At 38.6% G+C, this 27,473-nt stretch overlaps 1 protein-coding gene across 2 annotated transcripts; it reads right to left on the reverse strand.

Annotated features, from left to right (window-relative positions):
* Positions 1-17,215: 17,215 nt before the first annotated feature.
* Positions 17,216-24,978, reverse strand: LOC122697540 (prolactin). 2 transcript variants are annotated; one of them, XM_043908398.1, is made up of 5 exons: positions 24,887-24,978; positions 22,744-22,925; positions 20,414-20,521; positions 18,185-18,364; positions 17,216-17,551 (listed from the first exon to the last, which is right to left on the reverse strand). In XM_043908398.1, exons 1-5 carry the CDS (start codon positions 24,912-24,914, stop codon positions 17,360-17,362), a joined length of 690 nt encoding a protein of 229 aa, XP_043764333.1. In that variant the 5' UTR covers positions 24,915-24,978; the 3' UTR covers positions 17,216-17,359. The 2 variants fall into 2 exon arrangements, with proteins under 2 accessions (XP_043764333.1, XP_043764332.1); XM_043908397.1 differs by having other exon boundaries at positions 22,744-22,928; positions 24,887-24,976.
* Between the last annotated feature and the right edge of the window lie 2,495 nt (positions 24,979-27,473).

Here is a 27,473-nt window from a genome sequence, read left to right on the forward strand (position 1 = left end):
GTGCTTTCATTTTCATTTGTTTCTATGCATATTTTTATTTATTTTTTATTTCTTCTGTGATTTGTTGGTATTCAGAAGCATGTTGTTTAGCCTCCATGTATTTTGTATTTTTTCCTGTATTTGATATCTAAACTTACTGCAATGTGATCAGAAAAGATGCTTGAGATGATTTCAATTTTTTTTAATTTACCAAGGCTAGATTTATGGCCCAGGATGTGTTCTATCCTGGAGAATGCACTTGAGAAAATGGTGAAATTCATTGTTTTGGGGTGAAACATCCTATTGGTATCAATTAGATCTGCTGGTCCATTATACCATTTAAAGTTTGTGTGTCCTTGCTAATTTTGTGTTTGGCTGATCTATCCATAGATGTGAGTGGGGTCTTAAAGTCTCCCACTATTATTGTATTGCTGTTAATTTCCCCTTTCATACTTGTTAGCATTTGCTTTACATATTGCAGTGCTCCTATGTTGGGTGCATATCTATTTATAATGGTTATATCTTCTTCTTGGGTTGATCCTTCTATCAATATGTACTGTGCTTCTTTGTCTCTTTTCACGGCCTTTATTTCAAAGTCTATTTTATCTGATATGAGTATTGCTAGTCCTTCTTTCTTTTAGTCTCCATTTGCATGAAATATCTTTTTCCAGCCCTTCACTTTCAGTCTGTATGTGTCCCTTGTTTTGAGGGGGATCTCTTGTAGACAGCAAATATAGGGGTCTTGTTTTTGTATCCATTCAGCCAGTCTTTGTCTTTTGGTTGGAGCATTCAACCCATTTACATTTAAGGTAATTATTGATAAGTATGATCCTGTTGCCATTTATTTTGTTGTTTTGGGTTCAAGTTTATAAACCTTGTTTGTATTTCCTGTCTGGAGAAGACCCTTTAGTATTTGTTGAAGAGCTGGTTTGGTGTTGCTGAATTCTATCAGCTTTTGCTTATCTATAAAGCTTTTGATTTCTCCTTCATGTTTGAATGAGATCCTGGCTGGGTATAGTAATCTGGGTTGTAGGTTATCCTCTTTCATCACTTTAAGTATGTCATGCCATTCCCTTCTGGCCTGAAGAGTTTCTATTGAAAGATCAGCTGTTATCCTTATGGGGATCCCTTTGCATCTTATTTATTGCTTTTCCCTTATTGCTTTTAATATTTGCTGTTTGTGTTTGATCTTCGTTTGTTTGATTACTATGTGTCTTGGGGTGTTTCACCTTGGGTCTAATCTGTTTGGGACTCTCTGGGTTTCTTGGACCTGGGTGGCTATTTCCTTCCCCATTTGGGGGAAGTTTTCAACTATTATCTCCACAAGTATTTTCTCATATCCTTTCTTTTTGTCTATTTCTTCTGGGACTCCTATGATTCTAATGTTGGGACATTTAACATTTTCCCAGATGTCTCTGAGGTTGTCCTCATTTATTTTAATTCTTTTTTCTTTTTTTCTCTCTGCTTCACTTATTTCCACCATTCTATCTTCCACCTCACTCATCCTATCTTCTGCCTCAGTCACTCTACTGTTGGTTCCTTCCAGAGTGCTTTTGATCTCAGTTATTGCATTATTCATTATTGATTGACACTTTTTTTTTTATTTCTTCTAGGTCCTTGTTAAACATTTCTTGCATCTTCTCAATCATTTTCTCTAGTCTATTTATTTATAACTCCAGTTTGTTTTCAGGATTTTGGATCATTTTTACTATCGTTATTCTGAATTCTTTTTCAGGTAGACTTCCTATCTCCTCCTCTTTTGTTTGGTTTGGTGGGCATTTATCATGTTCCTTTACCTGCTAAATATTTCTGTGCCTTTTCATTTTGTTTAGATTGCTGTGTTTGGGGTGGCCTTTCTGTAGGCTGGAAATTTATTGTGGAGGTTGCTCCCTGTGGGTGGGGTTGGACTAGTGGCTTGTCAAGGTTTCCTGGTTAGGGAAGCTTGCATCTGTGTTCTGGTGGGTAGAGCTGGATCTCTTCTCTCTGGAGTGCAATGAAGTGTCCAGTAGCGGGTTTTGGGATGTGTATGGGTGTGGCTTGACTTTGGGCAGCCTGTATTTTAATGCCCAATGCTGTGTTCCTGCATTGCTGTAGAATTAACCTGGTGTGTCTTGCTCTGGAACTTGTTGGCTTTTGGGTGGAGCTTGGTTTCAGTGTAGGTTTGGAGGCCTTTGGATGAGCTCTTTTCAAATAAGTTCCCTGGAATCAGGAGTTTTCTGGTGTTCTCAAGTTCTGGATTTAAGCCTCCTGCCTCTGGCTTTCAGTCTTATTCTTACAATAGCCTCAAGACTTTTCCATCCATACAGCACAGATGATAAATATCTAGGTTAATGGTGAAAAGATTCTGCACAGTGAGGGACACCCAGAGAGGTTTACAGAGTTACACAGAGAAAGAAGAGGGAGGAGGGAGATAGAGATGAGCAGGAGGAGAAGAGGGGAGTCAAAAGGGGAGAGAGCAATCTAGCCAGTATCAATTTCCTATGTGCTCTCCACAGTCTTGAACACCCAGAGAGGTTGATGGAGTTACATAGAGAAGAGAAGAGGGAGGAAGGAGATAGAGGTGACCAGGAGGAGAGGAGGGGGAGTCAAAAGGGGAGAGACCAGTCTATCCAGTAATAAGTTCCCTAAGTGTTCTCCACAGCTTGAAACACTGAGAGAGATTCACAGAGTTAAGCAGAGACAAAAAGGGGGAGGGAGGAGATAGAGGTGACCTGGGCAGAAAAGGGATAGTCAAAAGGGGAGAGAGCCATCAAGCCAATAATCACACCCGTAAGTGAAAATGGTACTGAATTTAGATTCTTAAAGGTACAAGATGATATTACCAAAAAGTAAAGATAAATAATCTAGAGTAGAAGTTAGAATCTCAAAAATACAATATTAAAAATACAAAACAAAATCAATCACAAAAATGAAAAAATATGTATATATGAAATTTATTTTAAAAATAGAAATATTTTTGCAAGGTAATAGTAAGTTATAAAACTGAAAATTAAAGGAGTAATAAACAGCTTAAAAATAGAAAATTTTTAAAATTATAATAGTAAAAATATATCTAGGAATTTCTCTGGAGCTGCTGTGGGCAGCGTGGGGTCATTTCAATTTCAGATAATTCCTTGTTCCAGCTTATACTTACGCTCAAGGTTTAAGGCCCTTTCCAATGCTTCAATTCAGTTCAGTAAAGTTTAGTCACTCAGTCGTGTCCAACTCTTCGTGACTCCATGAATCGCAGTACGTCAGGCCTCCCTGTCCATCTCCAACTCCTGGAGTTTATTCTAACTCATGTCCATTGAGTCGGTGATGCCATCCAGCCATCTCATCCTCTGTCGTCCCCTTCTCCTCCTGCCCCCAATCCCTCCAAGCATCAGGGTCTTTTCCAATGAGTCAATTCTTCTCATGAGGTGGCCAAAGTATTGGAGTTTCAGCTTCAGCATCAGTCCTTCCAATGAACAACCGGGACTGATCTCCTTTACGATGAACTGGTTGGATCTCCTTGCAGTCCAAGGGACTCTCAAGAGTCTTCTCCAGCACCACAGTTCAAAAGCATCAATTCTTTGGTGCTCAGCTTTCTTCACAGTCCAACTCTCACATCCATACATTACAACTGGAAAAACCATAGCCTTGACTAGAAAGACCTTTGTTGGCAAAGTAATGTCTCTGTTTTTTAATATGCTATCTAGGTTGGTCATAACTGTCCTTCCAAGGAGTAAGTATCTTTTAATTTCATGGTTGCAATCACCATCTGCAGTGATTTTGGAGCCCAAAAAATAGAGTCTGACACTGTTTCCACTGTCTCCCCATCTATTTCCCATAAGGTGATAGGACCAGATACCATGATCTTGGTTTTCTGAATGTTGAGCTTTAAGCCAACTTTCACTCTCTTCTTTCACTTTCATCAAGAGGCTTTTTAGCTCCTCTTCACTTTCTGCCATAAGGGTGGTGTCATCTGCATATCTGAGGTTACTGATATTTCTGCCGGCAGTCTTGATTCCAGCTTGTGCTTCTTCTAGCCCAGCATTTCTCATGATGTACTCTGCATATAAGTTGAATGCTTAGTCAATGTTAACTACAGGGTTTTATCTGTTGCACCTGTCACTTCCAGAGTCTTTCCCTCTTGTTTGTTTATTTTGGCTTCCCCTGTTTGCGAGTTTCTTCAGTGTCTATTTCCACTCTGACACAACTTATATATGTCTATATGGTTGGTTGTAAGTAATGTAAAAAATGAAGTTAGTAAATATCATCTCATCTGCCAGAAATTTGACATTCGTTGTAAATTGCACAATATTATCATACATTATTAATGAAATGAAATGAAACATGTGAAATGAATGAGTTATATTTAAAGGCTCAACCACTTTGTAGGTGATGGGTATTTGTAAGTATTTTATTATGTGTTTCCTGATGTGAGCAAAATATAACCTGAGATATAATGTTCTGAGGTGATTTAAATTTTGGAAAGGTAAATGAAATTTTCAATTGAGAGGAATACATTAAATAGTTTGGTTTTACATTGGAATTTCTTTATGTATAGATTTCACAATAGGGCTTCAAATACATAAAAAGGAACCATTCAATAAGCTAGTTAGAAGTTCATTTTAAATATTGAATGATATAATGAAGTTTTATTAGTGTGATATGGGCTTCCCTCATACCTCAGTTGGTAAAAAAAAACCTGCCTTCATTGCAGGAGACCCGGGTTCAATTCCTGGGTCTAGAAGATGCCCTGAAGAAGGTAATGGCAACCCACTCCAGTATTCTTCCCTGGAGTATCCCATGGACAGAGGAGACTGGAAAGCTACAGTCCATGGAGTCGCAAGAATCGACCACGACTTTGTAACTAAAGAGAGAAAGAGAGTGCAATATCCTTTGCTTTGTCAATTAAAATTTGACAAAAGTCTCATGTTTTCTTTTTTCTTTCCATTTTGAAAAGCGTCTTGGATTTTTGTGTGTGTGTGTATTTTTGTATACATATACTACTTATTTCTTAAAGTATATTTTCACAACTGAAATTGCCAAGACAAGAAATAATAAACAATTGTGAAGCATCAAAGTCCACAAAATTTATTCATTGCATTGCTCTTTTGATTTAAAAACTGATATACTGTCTCTAGTGAGAATTTTGTTTGCTTCACTCCACTTTTACCATTATAGTAATCAGTTCAGTTCAGCTCTGTCACTCAGCTGTGTCCAACTCTGCGACCCCATGAACTGCAGCACGCTAGGCCAACTCCCGGAGTCTACCCAAACTCATGTCCATTAAGTCGGTTATAGTAATAGTCTTTGCCAAAGTACAGCAACTGTTTCATGCCCCTTCTCTCAGGCCAGGTGCAAATGATGCTTGCTATTGTGCTAGACCTTGGGTCTCATGTAGGACTGAAGCAAAATTGTGGTTAATCAAACTGACAGTGAAGAAGAAGAGTAAAGAGTAAATTACATCAATTATGCCTAGTAACTCAGATGGTAAAGCATCTGTCTGCAATGCAAGAGACCCGGGTTCATTCTCTGGATCAGGAAGATTCCCTGGAGAAGGAAATAGCAACCCACTTCTGTATTCTTGTCTGGAAAATTCCATGGATGGAGGAGCCTGATGGGCTAAAGGCCATGGAGTCACAAGGAGTCGCACATGATAGAGCAGCTAACACACACATACCACTATCAACAATTTATTCACTGTAAGGATGTGTAGAGTGTGGAAGTACCCCAACTTTATACATTATGATTATGAAGGTACTTTTAATGTATTGGTTATGGACTTACCATAAAGAAATCTTGCTATTTGCAATAACATGAATGAATCTTGAGCGCATTATGCTGTATGAGATAAGTCCAAGAAAGACAAATGCTGTATGACCACACTTAAATGTGGAATCAAACAATAACCATGAGGAACAAAACATAAATACAGAGAACAGATTGGTGGTTTCCAGATGCAGGGTTTGGGTGGGCAGCCAACATTGGTGAAGTGGGTTAAAAGGTACAGATTTACAGGTATATATAAATCATGGGATTATAACACAGAGTATGGTGGTGACTATAGTAAATAATAGTGTATTGCACACTTGAAAGTTGCAGAGACTAGATCTTAAAAGTTCTCACCACAAGAAAGAAATCGTAGTGAAGTGTGATGATGGATGTTAACTAGATTTACTGTGGTGATTATTTTCCATCTGAGCCACCAGGGAAGCCCTTATTTGCAATATATACAAATACCAAATCATTGTGTTGTACATCTAAAACTTGTATGATTCTATATGTCAATTAAATGAATATCTCAATTTAAAAAATATACCTTTAATAAAAAAGGAGAGACTTTGATCATATGCATTTCTATGTTTTTTGTGTTCCCATTTCAGCTATAGTAATTGACCTAATTATGCCCACATAGCCCTTAATAACATGATGACTTGAGAAATTTTACTGACAAAAAGAGAGAAAAGGAACGGAGTCTAAGTTGTAATATTCATGCGACAGGCATTTGATCTGGAAAGCAGAATAAAACTCCCCAGATTTTACTGATAAGCCCTCTGCCCTTTGTCCCAGGGGTGAAAAATAAAAGTGAAAGCCGCTCAGTCAGCTCTGACTCATTTTGACCCCATGGTCTATACTCTCCAGGCCAGAATACTGGCGTGGGTAGCTGTTCCCTTCCCCAGGGGATCTTCCCAACCCAGGGATCCAACCCAGGCCTCCCACATTGCAAGCAGATTCTTTACCAGCTGAGCCATGCTGCTGCTGCTAAGTCACTTCAGTCATGTCTGACTCTGTGCGACCCCATAGATGGCAGCCCACCAGGCTCCCCTGTCCCTGGGATTCTCCAGGCAAGAACACTGGAGTGGGTTGCCATTTCCTTCTCCAATGCATCAAAGTGAAAAGTGAAAGTGAAGTTGCTCAGTCGTGTCCGACTCTTAGCGACCCCATAGACTGCAGCCTACGAGGCTCCTCCATCCATGGGATTTTCCAGGCAAGAGTACTGGAGTGGGGTGCCATTGCCTTCTCCACTGAGCCATGAGCCAGGAGCCACAAGGGAAGCCCAAGAATGGGCTGGAATGGATAGCCTATCCCTGTCTAACATATCTTCCCAACCTAGGAATTGTACCGGGGTCTCCTGCATTACAAACATATTCTTTACCAGCTGAACTACTAGGGAAGTCCCAGTTGTGACCAATAGTAAAAAGTCACCTTTGTGTTGTTGTTGTTCTGTCTTTTATTTAATTGGGGTACTTCCACAAACCACTTGAGGAACCAATACTTGTATTTTCCTAATAGCTTAAATAATACTGACTTAAATAAAATATCTGCAACACAGAGATAAATGTCAAGTTTAAGTGGACACAGTGTCCATATTACATTGAACCTAGATTAACTATTGCTAAATATCATCAATATATTATAGAATTAGGGGAAATAAATATGTGTACAGCAGAGTCATAAGAAAAAATAAGTCACCCATAGTAATAGCAGCCAGAAGTAAAAAATATAAACACAATTGCTTTTCAAAAGTTACCTTTGAATGTCAAGTACAACTTTTAGTTTTTTTCAAGGATTGCGTTATCTTAAGAATTTGCCTTTATAGATGAAATTTTTAAAATTATTCACATTTGGAAAATATTTGAACTGATTTTGTGTTTACTATTTTATTCCTTTATATTCATAAAAATTTAACATTATCCTGAGTTGTAGCCTAAAGAATTTTGGCATGAGCAATGACCTTGATAATGTTTATAAATAAATAATATATTTTGCACATTTTATTCAACACACATTTATTAAATATTTATGAATGTCTAGTGTTTGAGTTTAAGTCTTCCTGGTCTTATTTTTCATGAGGAGATAAATATGTGAATAAATAGTCAGTTGTATTAATTTCTATGATAAATATAAGTAAAACCTAGTATAGTAAAAAAAAAAAAAAAAAGGACAGAAGAGCTGATTTGCCCGGAAAAGTCATGAGAATTTTTAAAAAAGGAAGTGAAATTAAATCTGGAGGAGCTCTCCAGGAGTGGAAGGGGCTGGAACTCCAAGGTGTGAAGAACTTATACAAAGAAAAACATTTAAACCTAAAAGAACACTGCAGGTTTGGGAAAAGATAATGACTTCCATTGGCTCTTTCCTAACTTTTAGAGGGACAGGCAGAAGCAGCAATGGAGCCCTAGCTTGTGACTTAACACATCTTCACTTGCTTCCTGCAGTTGTGTCCCTACTATGAGTGGATTTCTGGGCAGACACACTGACACATGAGCTTAGGAGTGAACCCTCCATTACCATCATCCCAGAGACAAGCCTCCTCATACGGCCTTGGGAGAGGCTGTCTGGCTCTGGAGGCAGAAAATTCCAGCGTTTCAGTGATTTAGGTCTAGAAAAATGGAAACAAAGATCCTGAGAAGAAACATCCTCTTGGTCTAGGGAAGAAGGCCTGAGCGGGGCTTTCTACTGCCATGTCCAGGTCAGAGGTCACGTGCCAGGTCTGAGGATGGAGCTCAAGATCCTTATGGCTCATAGATAGATTGCTTAGAGTTGGGTGGGCATGGAAAATGAAACTGGACATTTGGATTAGAATCAATTGAGATTAGATTTTAAAAAAAAAAAAAATCTGATAACCATTGCTCTGACAATATAATTTGTGCATCTAATTTTTTGCCACTACTCCGTTTATGACATGACTGTAAGTAAATTTTGATTAGTAGTAATACTCATTTTCAAAGAAGAGGAATTCAGGAACTATATTCAAGTCAAAAGTTGTATTAGATATAATTAATTTTTTTTCTCTCCAAATTTCACTGTTGCTAGCATTTATAAATTTACAATGATTCAAAAAAATTTTAAGCATAGTTTATTAGATAATGGTGGGCTTCCCTGGTGCTCAGTGGTAAAGAATTTGCCTGCCAATGCAGGGCACATGGGTTCGACCCTGGGTGGGGAAGATCCCCTGGAGAAGGAAAAGGCAACCCACTCCAGTATTCTTGTTTGGGAAATTTCATGGACAGAGGAGCCCAGTGAGCTATAGTCCATGCGGTCCCAAAACCATAGGACAGGACTTAGTGACTAAATGACAACAATGAACTAGTTGTTGTTGTTCAGTCATTAAGTTGTGTCCAACTCTTTCCAACCCCATGGACTGCAGCACACCAGGCTTCCTTGCCTTTCACCATCTCCACAGTTTGCTCAAATTCATGTCCTTTGAGTTGATGATGCCGTTCAACCATCTCATTCTCTGTCGTCCCCTTCTCCTCCTGCCTTCAACCTTTCCCCATCAACAAATGAAAAGCTTGTGATTACATTGAGCCTTTTAATTGTCCTGGGATTAGCCTTTATTATAACCCATATGTACTGAAGTTATTATAGCATATTAAAAAACAGAGACATTACTTTGCCAACTTCCTGCTGGAAATCCATCTACCTGAAGGTGCAGAGATCTGGGCTGGCCTCCTAGAGGCCCAGACAAGGCCTAAGACATGTGACAAGGTGGTCCTATATCAGCCAGTCCCAGCAAGCCACTCGAGGGGATAGAACCACGAGATAACCCATAGAATTGTGCACCAGTGATTGTTGTTTAATGGTACTGAGTTTGGGGTGATTTGTTAAACTGCTGCTGTCAAGGCACTAAGTCATGTCCAACTTTTTGCAACTTCATTCCTGCAGCCCACCGGGCTCCATTGTCCATGGGATTTTTCAGTCAAGAATACTGCAGTAGGTTGCCATTTCTCTCTCCAGGGGATCTTCTCAACCCGGGGATTGAACTTGCGTCTCCTGCTTAGCAGGTGGATTCTTTACCACTGATTCACCTGGAAAGCTCAGCAAATACTAGTTTATAAACCTAGCATCAGAAGGGGGAAGACACAGGACCAAAAACCATATCTTCATGGTTCAATTTCAGCACTCCTTGGAAAATCCTGAGAAGGAGTGGGTGTTTTACTCATATGATGACTAAAATTGGTTTGTCTATAGGTTTTAAAAATTGAAAAGAGAGAAATCAAATCCCTTTACAGTGATATCAGAGGCTTTATTTTGGTTTACTTTTACAAAATTCTTTTATTTTTTCAGTTAAATAGCTGTCATCTACAGGCTCTCTTTTGTTCTACTTTTAGAGTTGCTCTGCAATCTGTGGCATTATGGTATGTGTCTTTTATTATGGGTTAAATTTTCTAGTAAAAATGTAAGATACAATCTTTCAGGTTTATTCGTTTATTGTCTTGACATATTTATAATTCATGGCATATGTATTTTACCTTCTACAAGCCTATGGAGTTGAATAAAATAAACAAGGTAATATAAAATACCATTCTTTATTTTCCAAACTTCTTTTGCAGTGGTTTTGCACACTCATATCAGGCATTCACAACTACCTTGCAAAAAAATGTTATTTTTGCTATTGTTTCTTTAAATGACACCCAAAGTCTTGTACAATGCAGAATATCCAATATTTTCAGTATTTATTGTCTTTGCTGTTGCTTTGGTGAATTTCCTTCAACTCTTCATCAAGTTTCTTCTGTTGTTTTGGTACCAAGATTGATCATTTTCAAGCTCCATGTGATTTTTTAAAAATTAAGATTTCATTCCAATGGGAATGGGGGAGATGTAACACAGTGGCTTTTCCAGTGAAGCTGACAGCAACTCTGAAGTCCAGAGCTGTAGCCACAGCTTCAGAATGACCCACTGGGGGAAAAAAAAAAAAAAAGTCCCACAGAAAAGTAAACATTTTGACAAGGATCTAGACATCAATTGGAGATTATCCAGTATTAAACAGAAACACATGCTTTCTTCAAGGCATTTGCAGAAACAGAACCATCCTGCCTTCTTTAATTAATTTATTATTTAAGTTCAAATCTCCTATTTATGTTATGTTATGGCTAAAGGAGTCCATAGAATTGGAAACAAAGGCAAATTCTTTCAACTAAAGGTGAAACCCTCCCACTTTCCCTGCCCCAGAGCCTTTTTCCTTGACCTATCCAAGACCTATTTTCTTCCCACCCTGCCCTACCTTACTCCTCCATGAATACTATCAAAGCATTTTACTCAAGTATTAATTATAAATGCAAATAAACAGGAAGCTGGACACACACCCATTCCTTTGAGAAACTTGCTATGAGTCAATTCTTTTTTTTGTTTGTTTGTTTTATATCCTACCTTATCTAAGCTGTACTTGCTGGTGCTGGAAGTTTCCAGTTCTGGAAACAGAGAGCCCACTTTATCCTCTAAACTAAAAATTTGAAAAGTTACCTCATATAATCCACAAATTTGAAGGACTGTGATATCCTACGTAGCATGTGTGTATGTGTGTTTAGTTGCTCAGGGGCATCCAACTGTGACCACATGGACTACAGCTTGCCAGGCTCTGTCCATGGGATTCTCCAGGCAAGAATAATGGAGTGGTTAACCATTCCCTTTTCCAGTGAGTCTACCTGACCCAGGGATTGAACCAGGGTCTCCTTTATTGCAGGCAGATTCTTTTACTGCCTGAGCCCCCAGGGAAGTTCGTTAAGTAACATAGGCAACAACAATAGTCAACACAAAGTAAAACCAGATGGTCAAGTGATTGTCAATCCAATAGGATAAACCAGCATAAAACCGAAGCAAATGCCCCCCACATCCAGTACAGTTTTGGTTTTTATAGTAAGAATGGTAAAATTGGTTGATGAAAAATTTTCACTTTTCAACTCATTATATTGATGTGAATGTGGTACCTTTCTTGTTTTATTAAGAACACAGCTTTGGAGTATTTGCAGAGTGCCATTACGATGAAGTGCTGACAACGTTTTGGCCAAATCTGTTTAAGGGTCATTTATTTTCTAACCAGCGTAAAATAACCCTCTGAATAAGGCAGTTTTACATATGAAATCTCACAATTACCTATTTATAAAATTTAAAGGCAGTAAATAGAAGAATATCTATATTTAGTATTTCTTTAAAATCACAGTTGTAACTACTGTTTCCAAAGCCACCCATTTGAGGGGTGGGAGTCACGATATCCTCATAAAAAGGACTCTAGACCCAAATTGAGTTTCCATGAATGGGCTCCCCAGTTGGCTTCCTGGAAGGAGTTTGAGCTCCTAGCCTTCTTTTTCCAGGAATCTTTCTCTCAGACAAAGGTAGAACTATGAGTGGGGGCGGGTGGTGGTGAAGTCATCAATATTTTCCCATTAAAAGCAGCTTTTGTTGCTTAGAACTGGTCTGTGGTGGTCTTCCATCGCTGTGTCATTTGTATTGTTGCTGGGATTCTATTTTGAACACCACTGGCTACAAAAAGTTCACTGTCATTAATGAAGGTCTGTGGGCTGAAACACTCCTCTATTATGCTACCAGAGCTTAGACTCCATCTTTTAGTAGCATGGCTCCATCTTTTAGATTAGCTGAACTTCTGCTCAGAGTAAAACAATACAGGGATAGTAAACAAGGGTGGATTTGGGCAAAAGGAATGAGAAACTTTTGGAGGAAGTGGACACATGTTTAAGGAGAGCATTACTTATGTTTTGTTTAGGATTTGGCTCAGGCTGTCTCTGTAAAGGAATGGATTGTTTTCACTTTATTTCCATTCATCCTCTATACTTTACAATATATGACTTATTTAAGTGTTGAAAGTGACCAGAGACTGACTGCTTGTTATCACTGAGTAGTGATGCTTTGGTTCTGGTATTTGATAAAGTCTAGCAGAGTCTCTTGAGTGTACTTATTTCTGTGATTTGCTGAAGTAACATAACATTTTTTTTAATGTTTTCTGGTACAAAGTCAATGAAATACAGGAAAATGATGCTTGTGGACAAAACCTTAATTTCTCTCTTTCCTTTTCTCTGACTTTTCGGTCGTTTCCTTACTCATCTAGTCCCATGTTTTCTGGTACCTTTTTGACTCTTATGTCTACCTCATTCCACCTGTGTGGTCAAGGTCTATTTCTTTTCCTGTATCTTTCACATTCTTTGCTTCTTTTTGCTTGGCAGAGCCATCTTCGATTTTCTTTTAGTGTCATAATATTCCAAGCTGCGTCTGGACTGCTTCTTTTTCTCTATAAGCCCCAACATCTACAACTTCTCAATACAGGTTAAGATATCTCTTTTCTAATTCTGGACATACTATTCTCTTGCGCTAAAATGTCCTGGTTTTCTATTGTGTTTTAAGATAAATACAAATTTCCCAAATTGTCATAAGTGATCCTCCACAATGCATAAACTATCCTTACAAGATTTTCTCCATTCTAATCCTACAGTAAACTATATAGCACATTCTGGGAGAATAATCATGAGAAACATTACATGTCTGTTAAATAAATAAACATTTATTGTCTTTTGGTTAAGCTTGATTATTCACTGGTAACTTACAATACTATATGCATTAAGATCTCAGTTCCCTTGGTCTAGGATGTATGAAATATTTACTTCATAAGAGGATCCTAAATGAGTTGACAGATATGTTGTCTTCCTATTTTTGCATATCAATATCCCATCAGCCTTTCAAAACTCCATCATAAAGCCATCACTGTTTGTTACTCAAAAAAAATCCTTGTTCTCACATCCAGATAGCTCCTAGCTGTACTTTAATCCACTCTAGCACCTTGTTTCACCTGTTATTCTTACTTTGCTCTACCATATAATACAGTAATTTGCATGTTTATGTGATTCTCTGTTGTTCCACAACTTGAGAACCAATTTATGGAAATAGAAATTTTTTTAGAGCTACATCCTTCCCAAATATTCTCTTTTCAGCTACCCCTTGCTGATTCTACAGAACACATATGATTCTGCTCAATATTGTTTGGAATCTACAGTATTCAGTTTATATGTCATGGTCAAGCGGGGAGGGGCCTTGCAATGTCAGCATCTCTGTTGATCTAAAGTCCTAAATTATGCTTCGAGTAAACTTTATAAGAGACAAATGGGAGATGATGTGTGTGAGCTAGTGGTGAGTATGTATTTCCTACTGTTGCATTGCCCCCTTATTGCCAAATTCCCCTCTAATAAATACCATCCAACGACAAAGAACAAGATAGTTGGATGGCATCACTGACTCAATGGACATGAGTCTGAGCAAGTTCCAGAAGATGGTGAAGGACAGGAAGCCTGGCGTGCTTCGGTCCATGGAGTTGCAAAGAGTGGAACACAACTGAGTGACTGAACAACAACAATCTTGTTTGGAAATATATAGGCATTGAAGGAAAGAAAGTTAAGCAGGTAATACAATTGAATTAGATGTTTCAGGCAATCAATAACTTAGATAGGGAGTGATAACAGGTTTTTTCATGGTCTTCTGCCTTTTAAAAGAAAAGGTGAAAATCCTAGAATAATGACTTTTTGCATGCATTCTGGAGCCAAAGGAGAGACTGACAGATTGTTTTGGGGCAGAGTATTCTGTCATGTTCTGTAAGGCTGGGGTCATCATAGCTAGACGCATGAGCAAGACACAGGCAAAAATAACTCTGGCTACAAGGGGAGAGGTTGGTTTTGCTGGAAAGTGTTCTTGTACATGTGAAAGATGTCTTTGCCTAACAGAAGAAAATTCCCTCGAATTCTGAGCCGAAGAGTTGCCAAGTTTTGTTCACTTGTAGAATCATCACACTCAATAAGTAGCAACAAAAGAATATTCGTAAACAAAGGAAAATTTCAGAAAAAGAGAAGAGGAAAAGGAAGGAAAAGGAGAATATGAGATTCTGTATAGTCATAGCTATGATTTTTCCAGTAGTCAAGTATGGTGTGAGAGTTGGATCACAAAGAAAGCTAAGCATGAAACAATTGATGCTTTTGAATTGTAGGACTGGAGAGGACTCCCAAGAGTCCTCTTGTCTGCAAGGAGATCAAACCAGTAATCCTAAAGGAAGTCAACCTTCAATTTTCATTGGAAAGACTGATGCTGAATCTCCAATAATTTGTCCATCTGATACAAAGAGCCAATTCATTGGAAAGGGCTCTGATGCTTGGAAAGACTGAAGGCAAAAGAAGAAGAGGGTGGCAGAGGATGAGATGGTTAATGCTATCTAACCATCTCATGGACATGACTGAATGGACATGAATTTGAGCAAAGTCTGGGAAATAGTGGAGGACAGAGGGTCCTGGTGTGCTGCAGTATCTGGGGTCACAAAGAGTAGGACATGACTTAGTGACTGAACGACAACAATAATGAGATGATATTTGCTCTTAGAGTATAAGATTGAAATCTTATGTGTCTGCATCATGTCCAACTCTTTGTGAACCTATGGACTGTATAGCCTGCCAAGCTCCTCTGTCCTGTGGAATTCACAAGGCAATAATACTGGGGTGGGTTTCTATGCCCTTCTCCAGGGGATCTTCCCAACCCAGTGACTGAACCCATGTCTCTTATGTCTCTTGCACTGGCAGGCAGGTTCTTTACTGCTAGCGCCACCTGGGAAGCCCATATGTATTTGAGAGTTCACCAAATAGAGTGTTCTAATAGCATTTCATCCTTCACAAATTTTCACTCACTTTCTCTCTATCTTTCTTGTCTTTCTTTTATCTTCATCCACCTTCCCATCTACCTTTTTATTTCATTTCTACCAGGATATTGGATGGAATATTTCCCATTGTCTGTCATCTAGGAATTCTTGCTAAAGCCCAAATTATGCTACAAAACCAGCCCAGCAACATCACTACCTTCTTCAGGAGAGTTCGGCCCCCACTGCGGGTTATCTGGAATCAGTTGAACAAGCCGAGCAACCCTAATCCAGTCACTTCTCTCCACTCTCTATAGAGGCTTAGTCTATTTGGAGGGTTTTGTAATTCAGGGACCTAATAGGGGATATTTGATTATTGACAAAGACAGTCTAAAAGGAGAGAATGGTATTTCACTCCCCAGTTTGTTTATGAGTCCAGCTTCCTGGTCTACTCTGTGTCTATGTGACCAGGCAGAGAATTGTCCAGAGACACCAAGAGGGGATCAGATGCACACCAGTATTTCCGCCATTCAGTTGTTTGGAGTGTTGATGATACATGGGTTTCTGGTGGGTCAGCTAGTAGGCAGCTGACCTTAAGCCAATTAATTTTCTCCAGTTGGGTGTTTGCAGACTGAGGGAAACAGAGAGGCTGTGGAGAATACTGTAGGTGGGGAGTTGTGGGTGCTAGAACATTTCCCCAGGTTAAAAAAGAAACTATGCTGATGAGTATCTGCAACTTATGAATGTCCTGGAAAATCACAAGGGTGCCCCACAAGACAGATGTTTGTCAGTCAGGGGGGAATTGTAGATCAGTCTCTCTTAACCATGAGAAGGCTACATCAGCGCCACATAAATCAGTGATGTCAGAACTTTCCCATCTTATTACCCCTTGCTTACTTCCAACATGGCCCAAGGAATGAAGATCTAGAGAGGGAGAGGAGGAACCTTGCAGAAATGGACATATCTGCTTTCCCTGGTAGGCCCCGTAGGGGAGAGAGAAACATTAAATAGGTTGAATACGAGATGGAGTTGACACTTAACTGACCTGGACTTGTTAAACTCAGAGTGATAGAATATATGGAATGGTTGCAAGTGATGCAGAAAATGAGGATGCAGTGGAGTGTGGGTGAAGACAGCCACTGGAGGAAGATGGAGCCAGTTCATGTTTGTATTTGCTATGGTCCCAACCTTTATGTCCCCCAGAAATTTCATATGTTGAAAACCTGACTCCCATGGTGATAGTGTTTCATAGGTGGGGCCTTTGGGTGGTGATGAAGTTATGGAGGTGGTGAAGGATGGAGCCTCCTGGATGAGATGACTGCTTTTATATATGAGACACACAGAGTTCTCCAGCCCTTCCCCGACATGAACATACAGTAAGAAGTGTGTGACCAGGAGAGGGCCGCGCCTGACCATGCAGTGGAAATCCATTTCCGTTGTTTTTAAATGTTTTTAAGTCTATGATATTTTGTTATAGCAGCCCAAAAGGACTAAGACAGCATTATAACAATCTTTAGATGGTTCAGTAAACCTCATGCTCTTTGAGTACACTAGTTTTATAGCATTTACATTGTCTGTTATAATTCTGTGAAAGTTGGCTGACATTCGTAAAACAATCCTGAGAATTCAGTCTTCTTGGTAGCATGACCAACAGAATGAATGATTATCTAATTCTTTAATTCTAATAACTTGACCTAGAATAATTTGCTGTGATTCTAAAGTAAGTCGTTAGTGGTCTTTATAATGTCAGTTTCTGCTATATGTGACAAATTTTAATCAGAACTTCTTTCTCTCAATCATAAGGAAGGATTTTCATTTGATTGTCTATTAAATGAAGATAAGAAACATTGACAAAATTGCCGTCTTAGATTTTGACATCTCTACAGTCTGTTTTTATTTAAGATGAAACCCATTGGAGCCAAGCATGCATTAAAAAGCTATAAAGCTCAGAGAAGTTTGCCAGGGAATGGATCATTAAGAACCATCTCAGAAATGGATAGGATGGATGTGGGCTTAGCAGTTGTTGTTGTAGATGATTCTGCAATTCAGGAGCTTAAGGTAAGTGTCAATCTTGCTTGAATCCCTGCGCAGGCAGTGGAGCAAGTTATAAAAAGCAGAATAACGCGCATCTTCATCCTTGGTTTGCAGGGAAGGGAGTCCTGACCACACAGGGTAGGGCTCAGTCTCTTTGGCTCCAGGAAGTACCTAAGTATCCAAAGGATAATGAGTTATTATGAGTTTTAGTAGTATCTGCTCATCTTTGTTCTTTCTAATTATCAAATTAAAAATTGGGGAAGATACATGAAAGTCTCTACACTAGAATTTTGGAGTCAGTGTATCAGATATCTGCTAGTAATTTACTAATAAAAACTAAAAGCAGAACTCAAGTATTAGTTTGGTTTTGACTTTCTCTTTTCTTTCTTCTCACTCTCATCCTATGGTTTGAGGAGAACAGAGAAAGAATACAAGCTGAATTTCAGTAGAGGATATCTTGGGATATTTTTAAGAAAATAGTTATCTTGCAAATTTTATTCTCTAGTTCTCTTATCCTTGAAAATATTTCAGCCATCTGTACCCAGGAAGAGGCAAGATTTTGGTGGACCTGTGCAATTCAAGAAAGACTATACCTGTCAAAAATTGCTGTGGAATTCTGATTCACTGACAATAGAATCTATCACTATGAGTGAACAGGTTCTTGCTTTATGTAATAGCAGTCTAGAAAAAGAAGGCCTGAAGTGTGTTCTTGTACACTGAGATAATTCAAAACTCATTCCTCGTTACAGAAATCACCTCTGTCATTCATGAGAATAGCAAGGAAGCCTTCATGAGGCTGCTCACCTGGCCAAATATCATCTCCATGCCTTCCAGAAGCCGTTTGTTTTCTTCCTCAATCTCTATGGCCCTCGACAGGATACCATCTGGGGCTCCTTTCATACCCCGCACCTCCGTGACTAGGTGATACAGAGGGTCATTCCAGGAGCGCAGCAACCCAAGAATCAAGCTCATAAGGACTTCATGCTAAACAACCACAGGAAACAATCTCATTAAAATAAGCATAATTCAGTGGATTTGGTAACATGTGATTTTTGCTCAGAGTGACTGACCTAAAAAACTCCTGGTTTTTCCTATATGTATTGAAAATTTTTTGAAGGTGGTAAAGGTTGCAAAATTATAAAATGTAAGCTATCGGCTTATAATTTGCTGAAATACTTAAAAATCTGACTTATTTTCATAACCAATGTTTCTGATGAGTTCTAATTTATAACATAAAGAATTTTCTTTTTCCCTCTGAAATTCTACCATCCACTCGGTGAGTTCTTTTATATTTGAATGCTTTGCTTGTCTGGGGAGGGGAATCTAAGTATTTTGTTGGAACTCAGTATGTGCATGGAGTACCTGACCCAGGAAAGAAGGAATCCACCTGTGCCCACCCCATTTTCACCCAATGATTCATTCATATTAATGAACTGAAGTATTCATTAATGTATTTTTAATTTTTGATTGGTAGTTCCTTTTATGATACTAGAACAAAGAGGTAATAAAGAAGATATGACATTCCTAACCACACTTTCCTCAATCCATCCCAACATCAGCCCCCATGCAGCTATCAGAGCAGTCTATTTTGTTGACATGTGTCCGGGCAGAAAATGACACAGCGTTGTCTTTAGTAACAGTATCAGTGGGATTCACAATGGAGGATTTTGCCCCCTAGTTCACTACTACCAGGACTGGACATGAAACTCCCAGAGGCTGAGCATATCTAATTAAAATGCTTGATTTCTTGATGACCATGAACTACTTTAATGGTACAGGAAATGAACAGCAGAGAAGAATCAAATAGACATTACAATAGAAACATGATGGGATGTGACAGTAAGGAGCTGAAATGAAATTCAGACTCTAAGGTGAGTGGCAGCATAGTTTTCCTGGGGGTGTTGTAGCTTAAAGATGAAGACTGAGAGCTCTGAGTTGGTGGAAACCCAAACTCACTGCTTACTACCTGTGTGACTGGTACAAATTCCACAATTTTTCTGAGTCTTGGTTTCCATATTTTAGGAAGTGTAATAATAGACACTGTGCTACAGGAATTTTCATGAGGATTAAACATAGTAATGAAAACAAAGCACTTTATAAATTGTTTGGCAAGGTAATAGCTCTCAATAAATTTTAAATTTATTTTAAACTCATTTTAAAAAGTCCTCCTCCTTGTTCTTCTTGACCTTCTTCCTTCATTTTATCATCCTCATTATTAAGGAGATTAGCAGATCAAAAAAATGCTGGTATCACTAACAAAGCTGTAGCAAGGGAACAGATTGTACTTAAGGGGAGATGCATGTAGAAATATTTTAAATAATGTTAGCACTGTGGTTAGCTCAGGAAATCAGAAAGGAGCGATTATAATGATAAAAATTTGGAGCTGGGATACACCGTTGAGGCTTATCAGTAGACGATGTGGTCATCAGAGCAGAGGCAATCATCACAGCCATGAGAAGCAAAACATAATATTTTTTAGGACCCGTTTTGAGGGGAGATTTATAATTAAAAATAAGAGGTGATAGAGGAGTCAGTCAAGAATGAGGTAGGTGTCAGAGAAGTAGAAGAATCAGGTGAGCCTTGAAAGGCAGAATTGGTGGCTCAAGTGGTGCAGTGTAGGAGTGACTCCCATGTAGGAGTCACTAGTAACAGGGAATACTCAAACTGGGGTTGTGTTTCTTACATATCCATGAATTTTTTAAATCTATATTTTATACATGGATGTTCCATTTATTTCATGTTTTCATACAGTATAAAGGCTGCAATCCTGGATCTAATGCATTGGTTGAACTTATGTTGTTTGCACGGACAGTTTATAGATCTGTTATTTATTTTGCTGCTACAGATCTTTATAGGCATCCCTTGATTTTATTCATATTTCATCAACTGCATAATGTAATTCCTCTTTGATTATTTACTGTTTCTCCACCTTTCTCTGCATGTCCAGTTACCATTACCTCTAATAACCTGAAGCCTGGTAACACCAGGGCACTGTCTCACTTGTTCTGGTGAAAACCCGGATAAAAGACTCACGTGGGTCTGTTGGGCTTGTTCTTTGTCTTCAGGGGTAGGAAGGGAGGAGGTATGGCAGCTGTTGAGGGCCATGGTAATGAACCCTTTGCCTTGGGCATACCGTTTATCCTGGAAGCGATCAAGCAAATTCAATTCGTTAGGGTTCTTTCGGCATTCAATAAATGAACCTTTAGCAGAATATTAACATGTTTGATAGATGAATAATTTTTTAATGAGAGTCACATAAAAATTGAAAGTAATTCTTTTTCCTAATTTTTCTTCCCATTATCTCTGAAAACATTTGCCTTTCATCTAAATTCCAACCTCTTTCCTTCTTTTTTTTCCCCTTGTTTCATTCATCCTTCCCATAGTTACTATTTAGATAGCAAACACTAAAAATAACCCCAATATGAAATATTAACTGCTTTATTAAGTATCATCTTTTTTAGTATTTGAATCAAATATAGTGCATATGTATGATACCTATATAGACATCTAATATTTTGTTTACTTTGGGTTGGAACCAATATACTCCCTTAAAAGAAGACATAATTATAACTTTTCTTTGACTAATATGAATCCACAAACCTAAGCTTAGTATGCATCACAGATGTAGAATACAGTGTCATTGATGATGAGAAAATGGTAAGTCAGAAAAACATGGCATAAAATTTTTGGAAATAGTAAGCAATGGACTGAGAAGGAGAGGAGAAATAACTAGCTAACACATTGATAGAGAAAGCCTAATCTTTAGCAAAAGTTGTGAACATTTGAAGAGATTACTTCGAAGATCTGGAAAAAAGATGACAGTCAAAAATGGAAGATGAAAGGAAAACTAGTGAATAAAAAGAACTATATGAATTTAATAGAAACATTGAGCACCATTTTTTATCAGTTGTCTACTGTGGACTCCTTGACTGACATAAAAGAGTATACAACTTTCAAAGTAATTTCATCAGAAAGAGAATAATTTTGTTTCCAATTATAATCCAACCATTCTATTGTAGTTCTAAACCCATATATTGCACATCTTAGAACAGTAATTTGTAGCATTTAAAAAACTATCATTATTTGTTTTCATTACAGGAATTCAGCTCTAATATGTTCCATCCACCCAGTTCACTGAAGTACAGTTCCCATTTATTGGCTATTTACTGTGTGCTGGGTGAAGAATGCCCAGAGGGACACTGAAGGACCAGAAAATCAAGATGCTTCTTTTTCCCAACCCTACCTAAGAGTGCATTATGTCAGGTACTGTTATGAACTGAATGTGTCTCCCCCCAGTTCACGTGTTGAAGCAAAAATCTCCAAGGTACTGTGTTTGGAAAAAGGCCCTTATGCAGACTGTGTGCAAGCTACGTCACTTCAGTTGTGTACCACTATTTGCGACCCTGTGGACTGTAGCCCTCTAGGTTCCTTTGCCCATGCAGATTCTCCAGGCAAGAATACTGGAGTGGGTTGTCAAGCCCTCCTCCAGGGGATCTTCCTGACCCAGGGATTGCACCTGCATCTTTCATGTCTTCTGCAGTGGCAGGCGGGTTCTTCCCCGCTAGCGCCACCTAGGAAGCCCTTATGAAGATTGAAAATGAAAGTGAAAATCGCTCATTTGTGTCCCACTCTCTGCGAGTCTGTATAGTTCATGGAATTCTCCAGGCCAGAATATTGGAGCGGGTAGCCTTTCCCTTCTCCAGGGAATCTTCCCAACCCAAGGATCGAACCCAGATCTCCCACATTGCAGGCGGATTCTTTACCAGCTGAGCCACAAGGGAAGCCCAGAAGATCATGAAGATTAATTAAAGTTAAATGAGCTCGTAGGGTGGAATACTGATCCAATATATTTAAAGTCTTTATGAAGAGAAGCACCAGAGAGTTTTCTCTTTTGTCTCTGTGCCTTTCCTGTTTCTCTTCCCTGCCCCCAACCCTGTGAGACATAGGGAGAAACCAGCCTGGGTAGACAGAGCCATTACCAGAAACTGACCTTGCTGGCTCCCTGATCCAGGACCTCCAGCCCCCAGAAGTGCGAGGAAATAAAGTTCTGTTGTTTAATCCACTGAGTCTATGGTATTCTGCTATGAGAGTCCGAGCTGACAAATACAGGTGCTTTAAATTTATTTTGGAAATTTAACAAATAAAAGGAAATTGAAACAGGTATTTCACTCTTTAAGAATCTTTGAGATTTCATGATATATCTTTTCTTCAGTTATCACATCTTCTGAACTAATGTCTTATTTGACCTAGAAAGTGCATTCTTTGAAGTTTGGCTGATGCAGCCTTCTTGTTTAAAGGATAGTGTAGCCCAGTCACTTACGCAAAGGTTTCTTCTGGAAATAAGCAAGAAATACAGTACTTACAAATTCGTTGAACATTTCCGAGGAGAGGTTATGGATGTAGTGGGACACCATGACTGCCCGGTCAAACAGGTCTCGAAGGGACACCTGGCAGTTGCCAGCCCCATTGGGACAGACGGGAGTGGAGACCACACCCTGGCACAAGAGTAGATTTGACACCACCAGCAGCAGGAGCAGGCGGGACCCTGCTTAAATAAAAACATGAGTCACTCAGATGATGTATTAGCCCAAGGTCAGCAAAAGCCATCCTGTCCAGGGAGGCCTCATCTCTCCCTGTTGCCCTGAGGAGGTTTTGGTGCTGTAGCAGCTGGGGTGGGGAAGAAGCAACACCTTCCACTGTGTAAATTTAGATGGATGATGATATTTGCACAGACATATAGTTGCAGAAGTAGGTTACTCCCTGCATTTTTGTATTGCTCCCAGAAGTGCTCCTCTGTTCTGCAAACATTTGGAATTTAAATTAATGTGGGTCAGAGTGTTTAGGTCATTCTCCTGATAGTTTAATGTCTTGGGATTCTCTACAGATTCTCAGCAACTTGTAGGAGTTTGTAATTTTTTCACTGTACACTGACTAATGCTTGCATTTTAGACACTGAAATGGCAAGAACAGCACAGATGATCTGTATGGTTTACCATCACGGTGGGTAAGAAGAAACACATGACTGCCTGAACCCTATTATTGAATACAAAGAGAATACTAAGAGAAAAAGGATACTGCATCTTAGATCTGCTAACTCAACTTAATAACCCCATCCATTTCCTTGATACTTTGCTAAAAGCTTTTAAAAATGTGTAAAATTTGTGTTTCATGATAATCCTCTGAGATAGCCTTGGCCTTCACTGTGTTATGGTTGTTGTGTGTGGCTAAGTCCAGTCTCTTTGTCACCCCATAGACTGCAGCACTCCAGGCTCCCCTTCATTCAATATATCCTGGAGTTTGCTCAAATTCATGTCTGTTGAGTCAGTGATGCTATTTAACCAGCTCATCCTTTCCCACTCACTTCTTGTATTGCCTTCAATCTTTCGCAGCATCAGGGCTCTTTCCAATGATCTTCATTATTATCATCAAATTCTATCAATAAACAATGACTTAGAGCAAGTGATTTTCCCCCAAGTCCCATGTTTAGCAGGTGGAGGTGACTGGGGACCACACTGTCACCTTTTCACTTTCTCATGTCACAACACACAGGCAGTTGGGCTCTTGGTTTGCATGTGTGTAACAGGGATCACATCAGTAGCTGTGATGACCCCATGCTTGCAGCGGTCATTGCCATTACTAATAGAGAAAAATATTTTGTCTTTGCATGACAGCAGTGACCCTAGAAAGCTGATTTTATTCACACGTTCTGCTCTGTCTATAAACATTCATTTTTAAACTCCTTTACAATTAGCAGAGACAATGTAGTCACCAATTTACTATCTCAGCAGACGGACTGATATGAACCACTAACATATCAATAACTTATGCTTTCAAAAGGAAAAAGGCAATGATTAAAATCATGTTTAAGTTCAAATTGCTCCACATAAAATAAAGAGTGTAAGAATGTGTTTATCAAAAAACTCCTTTCCTCTGGAATCTTGAATAAATGTAATTGGAAGTGTCCAAGACAAAACGAGGCAAGGGCTAAAGATTTAGGGTGGAAAAATACCTAACCCTCAACACCTGAAAATATCTAAAAGATTATTTAGTATAGAATGAACAACCTTTTAGTTGCAAAATAAAAATATCAATATTGTGAGATAATTCATATAACAGTTTTTTTTAATTTTTCAAAGACATATTTCCCAAGAGATTATTTTAGGTACTTTACAGCCATGTAACACAGCTGATTAAATGTTTTATCTACAAGTATAAATAAAAAGTACTTTACAGATAGAGAAATTGGAATATTGGTTTTAGGAAATTCATAACTGAGACAACCAAAACCATCTCCAGACATCAACCAAATGTCTCTGGAAGACGTTCCTCCATTCAAGAACCACTGTCCTATTGTGCCCCTATACAACTGACTTCTAGAGCAGGATTAGCTAGTTCTTCTAAACTCTGTAATCCTGAAACCTAAGAGAATGTTTCCTCAAATTTCAAATTAATACCCCCATTGGAGCATCGATAAAACCCAACAACTCCATGAGCTGCTGTACATACCTTTCTGCGACGAAACTTTGCTGTCCATGGTGGTGATGGTTTCAAGAAACACACTTCACCAGGAAGCTCTCGTCCTATAGCTTTCTCTTCCCTAGATACTGGCTTTATAAGGCTTTGACATCTTCATGAATATATTTAATCAGGCATTCCCTTCCCTTTTGCCAGTCATCTATTTCCGTCATTGAGATTATCCCCATAATTTCAAACATTGAATGGTATTCTATTTCTTATTCATATTCAGGAAGACATACTGGCCAGAAATGAACGTCTAGGAAGGATTTTGATTAATTAGACCAAAAGGAAATGAGAGAGATAATGATGGTGAGATCTGGAGACTAGTTTGGGTTAGAGGAACTATAAAATTATAGCAGTCATTTATTGTAACATTTACCTTTATTTCTCTGCAGTTTCTTGAATATAGCATTATCTTTCACTTAGGTGTCTCATGTATTATCAAAGAGTATTTTTTTCTCATTCAAAATTGCTGGCTGAAGTCAAGATTTCAAAACTTACACACTAAATACTAAGAAATATAGAATAAGGATGAGTAAGTAAGATTTTCAGTTCCTGTTATACTCTCAATACATTTTCCTCATTTTTTTTCTTGATTTTTACACATTCTGTTTTGTCCTTTCTAAAAGGATATATCTCTGTGGTATTTTCTCTGTGCATTTTCACGTAAAACTTTTGATTTTAACATGTATGTAAAGTTGTATTTTTCATCCCTAGTTTACAGATTGAGAAACAGTGGGATGGCGAGTTTAAATGCCAAGGATATAGAAGAAGTAATTAGTCAAGCTAGATGCTGAAAGGTTTATCACTTCAAGAGGAATCAGGAGGGATGTGAAGAGGGCTAGAACATGAATCCTGTAACATACGTTGCCCTCTCTTCTACAATGAACACAAAAGTCACCCCTAACTTTAGGGAGTTCATACTGGGGAAGTGACACAGTGGTCTTCAAGGGCAAACACACACACACACACACAAACCCTGGTAAATGATGCAGTAAAACAAAATTCTAAACCGTCATGTTCACTTTCCTTAAGGATAAGGTTACACAAACTGTTATTAACTTATGACTTATTAACTTGGCCACTCTAGGGTCAAGGTGACAAAAATTCATCTTTCATGGGCTCAAAAGTTCCACTTGCCTTTTAGAGATTTCCTGAATAAAATGACTGTAATGAATATAAGCCAAGTTGTTGATGACTTTCTTTAATTTTTAAGTTCATGCATCTCAAGCAGCCTGTGACCTTTAGTTTCAATTTTACCATATGTCTCTCAGAGTAAATTGACAAGTGAGTTGTATTAAGAAAATAATCTCTTTTTATGGAATTCATGTTTTCTATAGTTTCTCCTGCTGTATGTATGCTGTAGCAATTATCTAAGTGCACTTATGGGGACTTAGAAATCTTAACAAAGACTAATGTCACTTAAAAACTATCCTCCTAACTGCCTTATCTTAAGCAATACTGATTTTGCATCAAATGAATCAAGTATGATGCTATATAGACTCTATAAACTTAAAGCTGGGTCAAAATCCCATACTCTCGAGCTTGGTATCTGTTTTTCCCAGGACAGTGAAAGTCTGAGTTGTTGAGAGCAGTGCCATTTGTAAAGAAATTAATGCTGCCCCAATTTCCCCTCCTCTCCTGGAAACTTAATAATAGGAAAATCTGCCCTAAGAATTGAAAACTTAATCTTAAAATTTAAAGGTGCTGCACCTTTTGTAGATAGCCAGGAAAAAAGTAATTTAAAAAGCCCAAGTTGTTTATTCAGTGGAGGCCAACTGATCTATTTGATTCCAAAGAGGTCCATGTTTCTCTGTAAAACTTCTTGTGTGTTTTCTTGCTGCTTCACACCCCTATATTTTCTGTTAAAGGGATACTGCGATAGCTAAATAATGTAAACTGCTGCTGCTGCTAAGTCGCTTCAGTCGTGTCCAACTCTGTGCGACCCCATAGACAGCAGCCCACCAGGCTCCCCCGTCCCTGGGATTCTCCAGGCAAGAATACTGGAGTGGGTTGCCATTTTCTTCTCCAATGCATGAAAGTGAAAAGCGAAAGTGAAGTCACTCAGTCGTGTCCGACTCCTAGTGACCCCATGGACTGCAGCCTACCAGGTTCCTCCATCCATGGGATTTTCTAGGCAAGAGTACTGGAGTGGGCTGAAATAATGCAAAAGGCATATTTTACATAAAAAGTCAAAACTGTCTTATCTTGCTTTCTCATATGTCACTGCCTATCCACCTTAATTTTTGTATGTGCTCTTTTGCAGATCTTCCTCTTTATCAAAACTTGCCATTACATTAGAGCAATCAAGAGGTTCACTAAGAATGAACTTGTCTGTTTCTATTGACAAATATTCACTCATTGTCACTTTGGGGCTGAGAGTTTAGGATTAAACTTGATGATTGATTTCTGTCAAGTAGCTGAATAAATAGCTCAAATAATGTTCAATTCTCCATGACATTTTTAGTTCCTAAAACTAACAGATATATTTGCCATCCTTTCTAAGAGCCTCTAATACTAAGTAACATCAGGTTGGATTTCATCCCTAATTAGAAACAGAGCTTATACACTCTTT

This window comes from Cervus elaphus, chromosome 7 (assembly GCF_910594005.1).
Source record: "Cervus elaphus chromosome 7, mCerEla1.1, whole genome shotgun sequence".
NCBI classification, from domain to species: Eukaryota; Metazoa; Chordata; class Mammalia; order Artiodactyla; family Cervidae; genus Cervus; species Cervus elaphus.